Genomic DNA, 6,994 nt, shown 5'->3' with positions numbered 1-6,994 from the left:
GATAATTTGAGATATTGTATAAATATTATATTTTTAAAAAAATTAAAAAGGGTTGATCATTTTACTCCCCAAATTATTTCTATGTTCCGCTTGATCCGTAGGCCTCCCAAAAAAGGGAGGGGGACTATATTTCTGGGAGCGAACTCCAGGCAAATATGAAGCGCATGGATACAAGTTATGCCGTGGAATGAAAGAGAATTCCGAATCAGCTTTGTATACGAGCAAAGAAGCTAATAAATAATGCAACTAGGAATCTCATGGAGAGTTCGATCCTGGCTCAGGATGAACGCTGGCGCATGCCTTACATATGCAAGTCGGACAGGAAGTGGTGTTTTCAGTGGCGGACAGGTGAGTAACGCGTAAGAACCTGCCCTTGGGAGGGAAACAACAGCTGGAAACGGCTGCTAATACCCCGTAGGATGAGGAGCAAAAGGAGGAATCCGCCCGAGGAGGGGCTCGCGTCTTATTAGCTAGTTAGTGAGGTAATAGCTTACCAAGGCGATTATCAGTAGCTGGTCCGAGAGGATGATCAGCCACACTGGGACTGAGATACGGCCCAGACTCCTACGAGAGACAGCAGTGGAAAATTTTCTGCAATGGGCAAAAGTCTGACGGAGCAATCTTGAGTGGAGGTAGGGTGATAAGCCGGAGGAAGGTGAGGATGACGTCAAGTCATCATACCCCTTATGCCCTGGGCGACACACGTGCTACAATGGCCGGACAAAGGATCGTGATCCCGCGAGGGTGAGCTAACTCCAAAAATCCGTCCTCAATTTGGATTGTAGGCTGCAACCCGCCTGCATGAAGCCGGAATTGCTAGTAATCGTCGGTCAGTCATACGGCGATGAATTCTTTTCCAGGCCTTGTACACACCGCCCGTCACACTATGGGAGCTGGCCATGCCCGAAGTCGTTACCTTAATCGGAAGGAGGGGGATGTCGAAGGCAGGGCTAGTGACTGGAGTGAAGTCGTAACAAGGTAGCCGTACTAGAAGGTGCGGTTGGATCACCTCCTTTTCAGGGAGAGCTAATGCTTGTTGGATAGTTTGGTTTGACACGGCTTCACACCCCAAAAGAAGCGAGCTACGTCTGAGTTAAATTTGGAGATAGAAGTTTTCTTTCGTTTCTCGGAGGTGAAGTAAGACTAAGCTCATAAGCTTATTATCCTAGGTCGGAACAAGTTGATAGGAGCTCTTTCTTTTTTTTCGCACCATGTCGCCATACGGGGGCGAAAAAAAAAAGAAAGAAAGAAAGAGAGGGATGGGGTTTTTCTCGCTTTGGCATAGCGGGCCTCAGCGAGAGGCCCACACGACGGGCTATTAGCTCAGTGGTAGAGCGCGCCCCTGATAATTGCATCGTTGTGCTTGGACTGTGAGGGCTCTCAGCCACATGGATAGTCCAATACGCTCATCGGTGCCTGACCCTGAGATGTGGATCATCCAAGGCACATTAGCATGGCGTACTTCTCCTGTTCGAACCGGGATTTGAAACCAAACTTCTCCTCAGGATGATAGATGGGACGATTCAGGTGAGATCCAATGTAGATCTAACTTTCTATTCACTCATGGGATCTGGGCGGTCCGGGAAAGACCACCACGGCTCCTCTCTTCTCGAGAATTCATACATCCCTTATCAGTATATGTACAGTTATCTCTCGAGCACAGGTTTAGGTTCGGCCTCAATGGAAAAAGAAAAACAGAGCACCTAACAACGTATCTTCACAGACCAAGAACTACGAGATTGCCCCTTTCATTCTGGGGTGACAGTGAGATCGTACCATTCGAGCCTTTTTTTTCATGCTTTTCCGGGGGTCTGGAGAAAATTGCAATAGGATTTTTCTAATATTTCCTTCCCGAAAGGAAAAACTTTAAATTCTTTTTACTTTTCGCAGGGACCAGGAGACCCAGACCCATCTTCACCCGACCCATGAACACCCCTAGCCATCGTCGCCATCTCCCTCCTCCTCTGCCCTATCATCTCCATGACCACATTATCCACCACTCCGATCGCTTTCTTAAACTTCTTCTTTGAACCAATATTCAGTAATCGTTTCAGTTTTCATATGAGCGGCAACGGCGACATTGCTCGTTGTACTGATAGCTTATATGTGAGGTCGAAGCTGTCTGCCAACTTGAACTCCAGGAAAGAAGGAATGAAGCACCCATGGCGCATTCCAAATGAGAATTTGCATATAATGTCGAAAGAGAATCTTCTCATGATGTCGAAGAAGAATCTTCTCATAATGTCCTAATGTCCAACAATCTATATTGCTCGCCGGAAAGTGGAGAAATGTGTGTCCTTGGAGTAGTCGTGGAACTTGGTCTTAAGGATGTGGTGGATGTTGTTGGGGTTGGAGGTGATGCTGTTACCAAGGACGTGGAGATGGATGCTTCTGGTGGGTGAAGTACGGAGGAGGTGGGTGTACCAGTCATAGATATTTAGGAAGTGTTTGGTCCATGACATGTTGAGGTAGGTGCGACACGCGTGACAATTACACCATGGCTTGATCTTGGAGTTGAAGAGGAGCAAGAAAAAGATGGAAAAGAATAATGTGAAGGTGAAGAAGGAGAGTATTGTTGAGTTAAGAAATTAAATAAATTAATTGATGATGACAAACATTATTTTATTGGGCAAAATAAATAATTAAATGTTGATTATTTAATTACATTTTGCTTATTATTTGAGATTAAGTATTGCAGGCTAAAAGGAATTGTTGCAACAGCCCAATATAAGAGCAAGCAGCCCAAGTGGATGAAAGCTAGAAACAAGGCTGGTAAGCTATAATATAAATAGAAGCCCAAAGAAAATCAAAGCAAGAGATCAGGCGGGCCAAGCAAAACAAGACCCGATCCAAGCCCGATTTGATTTCAGTAAATCCCTCCATCTTGCTTTCAAAGCAACGTTCAATTTTTCTGTGTCTCAGTCAAATCACAGAAGTAAGAGAAAGTGCTTAATTCCTAAGTTATTCACAGAAGAAGAAAGAAAGAGAAGGGTAGGCAAGAAAGGTTGAAGTCAAATAGCAAGTTCAAACCAAATCAAGCTTAGGCAAATGTTAAAGGTAAATCATTTCCTATTGCATGAATACTGCGTTCTTCTCTTCTTCTCAACTCTCTGCCATTCCGAAAATGGGTTACAAGGGAAAGTTGATTTCTGCCCAAATCTGTTGTGTATCTACTACGGTCACGAGTAAGTCTTGGGGACCAAGTAGTTTATCAATGGCTCAGATCCGTTTTTACTATTGGAAGACTTTTGTGGTTGTTATTTTATGGCTTTCGGTCAACAAGAGAAGGTCAGAAATAAAGTTTCTACTATGAGGATCAATGAGAAAAAGTGAGTTTGTGGGTTGGTGAAGCACAGTGCTCAAGAAGTTGACCTAGGAAGAAGAACCCAGCAACATGCAAGGAGATAAAAGAAGATTTTCTGTTTATTCAGAAGCAAGGAGAGATAACCCAGAGTATTGAGGTTTTGTTCTGTGAAGAAGCTCTCTGAAGAAGTTCCTCTACTTAGACAATGCTTTCTTTCAAAGAAGCATTCCGTCAAAAATGAAGAACTGAATCAGAGACATGCAAATCTGGTTTATCACATAGCAAAGAGGCTGTTGATGAAGTCAATCTCTTTCATGTTTTACAGATTGTAATTTACTTTTCAATATTTATCTTTCTGTAATTTCTTGAGTGAAAAGACATATTGAGAGAGCTCAAGTAAAAGCCAAAGAGTGAAAAGAGGCTGAGAGATACACTTGAGAGAAAAGGCTAGAGTTATTTTCAGATTTCTTTAGGTAAGTCTGTGTCTTGTATCTTGTACCAGTGAGGTACCCCTTTCTTAGTTGGGTGAGCACTAAGAGTGAAGAGTTAGGTATTGGCATAGCCAATGTCAAGCTAGGTTAGAACTTGAGTGTGAAATGATTGTGCCAATCTTGTGGAATTTGTGTATGTAATACTTTAACTATAGTGGAAATTCCACCACTGTTGTGGTGGAGACTGGACGTAGGTTGCATAGCACAAGGCAACCGAACCAGGATACATGGTGGTGTTAGCTTTTCTCTTCTCGGCTCTGTTATATTTTCTGATATTCATGAGACAAAACAAAATTGTCTCATAAATTTCCGCTGCTGAGTTCAAATAGAATCAGATTGCAAGAATATAAAAAAGAGGTTATTTCAGTAACATAAAGAAAGGCATAAATTCAACCCCCTTCTCTAAGCCTTCTACAACCTTCAAGTATGAATGTTAGAGTTATGTGAAATATGACGAAAATTGGGGAAGAACAGTGTCATTTTCGAACAAAGAGGTCAGGGATCATTTTGTCCCCCGTTGGAGTTGTCAGGGATTATTTTGTTCCCTATTAGAGTTCTCAGGGACCATTTTATCTTCCGTTAGAGTTGATGGAACTAAGAACCTAAGTGACTGACAGAATTAATTATTAGGGACTAATCGAGTAATTACTTTTAGTTGAAGACTAAAGTGTTTGATCTAAAATTCTTTGAGAACTAAAATGGGTAAATATTCTAATAATAATAAAAGTACTTTATCTCCTATTATAAAGTGATCTTTAACTACCTAATTGATGTCCAATACTTCTAGAAAGAACAATGGTTCACCACATAAATAATAAAATAAAAAAAATTAACATTTTTCTCTTCTTGTTGTTTTCATATCATCATTACTTTTGTCACCTCACTTTTAAGATCATCGAGATCTAATCTCTTTTATGTTTTTTTTTTAAAGAAAAACAAATTAAAGTAGATTTTGAAAAAGAAAATAAAGAATTGAATGTGAGAGAGAGGAGTGAAATTTGAGCTGGTGGAGGTGAAAAGGTAAAATGGAGGCAGCACATAATAAAAGTGCGACAGCAAAAGTTGAGTTGGTTTCGCCATTTTCCTTGTGTTGGCAATTGAATTCATAATTCTAAACGATAGTAGAACAGATCGATAAATCTAGATAAGTGAGACAAAAATGAAAAAGAAAAGAAAAAGCGGTGGTGACAATGACAATAACAGTGACAGTGGAAGAGAAAACAGAAAAGAAAGTAGAAAGAAGAGAAAAGAAGAAAATGAGATGAGAGAAAATAGAAAATGATAAAAGTAAAAATAGGAACAAAATAAATAATTTAAAAGATAGTTATAGATAAAAAAGTTAAATTTTATATTTTATGCCTTGTATTTCACTGTTTTAACTTTAACAAAAGACACTAAAAATATATATTTTGTGTATATTATTGTATCTAAAAAAACTTATCTTTTAATAAACAAATGATAGACATATATTACCGTGTTTATATTTTTAATGTTCATGTTTCTCTAATCAAACCCTACTTATAAGCCCACTTAATCGCCAATAAACTATAATTTAAATGTGATAATCTCCTCATAGATAGTCACGAGTTCGAACCTCACCTCTAACTTAAAAATAAAAAATAAAAAATAAAAAATAAAAAAACAAAAACACTTAATCTATTTTTACCGGGAGTGTCGCATCATTTCAAACTTTAGCTACATCTTCTAGAAATATGTATACTAGGAAATTTCCATGTATACTAAATCAAAACACGAGGAAATACTCAACGCCATACCCAACTACTCCCTGTCCATGTAGTCCCTGTCCACTTCCCCCCACCCCACTCTCTCTTTCTATTTGTCTTTCACCTTTGTACGCGGTTTGGTTCCGTCACCAGTTGAATTAATAACTTATGAAATAAAATAATCAAAATAAAAAGGGAAATAGACCCACTCAAATGAAAAAGTCAGTTCATAATTCATATTTCAAATTTAGATTATACTCCATTTTCTTTGACAATTACACATGCCCTGCCCCTGCCCCTGTCCCAGTCAACCTCACTTTCGTGGGAATTTCATACCCAACCAAACTCCCTTCTTTATTAGTTAACACTTGTTCATTTCTTTATCATTTCCATCATTCCTATCGTTCTATTCCAATTCCAATCTCAAGGGTTTCTTCTACTCATCTTTAATTATTTGGTGGCCATGGAGAACAACAATCAGCAATCTTTTTGGCAATTTAGTGACCAGCTTAGGCTTCAAACATCTAGTTTGGCCAATCTGTCTCTTAATGGTTCAATTTGGAGCAACAATTATGCCACAAAAAGGACCGATCAGAGGAGGAACTTAGATGTGAAGGGCACTGAATTCAACCCATCAAAATCCTATGATCTCAATTCCGATTCCAATGGATCCCTTTTCTCTATGCCACATATTCAGAATCCTGCTTTTGTGGGTCTTAATGGAGGCTTCAACAAGGGAAGTTATTCCGACAATACTCCTTCTTATGTTAGCCTCAACAACAATAGTAGCATCAACTTGAAGGGTCACAAGACAGGTTTTGTTGACTTTCAAGCAGCCAAAAAGGGCAGGAACAACACCAACACCAACACCAACGGCAAGAAGCATGGAGACAATACCAATGATGTCGCCAAGAAACTCAAAACACTGCCACCATCGGAGTCTTTGCCGAGATATGAAACTGTGGGTGGATATATCTTTGTTTGCAACAATGATACCATGGCAGAGAACCTCAAAAGACAGCTGTTTGGTGCGTCTTACTCTCTCTAACCCTCAAATTACTATTAGTTACACCAGGTAAAGAGGCTGAAAACGTCTTTTAAAAAAATGTTTTTTAATAACTAAAATTTAATGTATATAATCGATTAAATCGTGTTATTTTTGTTAAAATTAGACTAGATAAATTAATTTAATCGAAAAATGGTGAATCAAATCTTGAATTGGTCTAAATTAATATTGTTTTTTATAAAAAATGACTAAAATACTTCTATTATATATATTAATTTTGAGAATCCTAAATTTTAGTCCTTTATTTTTTTATTGTAGAGTTAGGATTTAAAATTTTTAAAATTAATATATATATATATATATAATAAGAGTATTTTAATCATTTTTTATAATAAAGATATTATAGTCATTTTTTATAAAAAAATATTAATTTAGTTCGGTTCAAGATTTGATTCACTATTTTTTAATC

At 38.4% G+C, this 6,994-nt stretch overlaps 1 protein-coding gene across 2 annotated transcripts in view; it reads left to right on the top strand.

Moving 5' to 3' along the window:
• LOC107638299 (B2 protein) overlaps positions 5,792-6,994 on the top strand; it is a 4,574-nt gene continuing 3,371 nt past the window's right edge. Inside the window, exon 1 of one of the 2 annotated variants that reach the window (XM_021120369.1) lies at positions 5,792-6,547. In XM_021120369.1, coding sequence (XP_020976028.1) covers positions 5,983-6,547 — 565 coding nt within the window. In that variant the 5' untranslated portion in view covers positions 5,792-5,982. The remainder of the gene's footprint in view (positions 6,548-6,994) is intronic. The other variant, XM_016341512.2, reaches the window with a different exon arrangement.

Source organism: Arachis ipaensis, chromosome B04 (assembly GCF_000816755.2).
Source record: "Arachis ipaensis cultivar K30076 chromosome B04, Araip1.1, whole genome shotgun sequence".
In the NCBI taxonomy this organism is placed as follows: Eukaryota; Viridiplantae; Streptophyta; class Magnoliopsida; order Fabales; family Fabaceae; genus Arachis; species Arachis ipaensis.
This window is presented reverse-complemented; position numbering and strand designations above follow the sequence as displayed.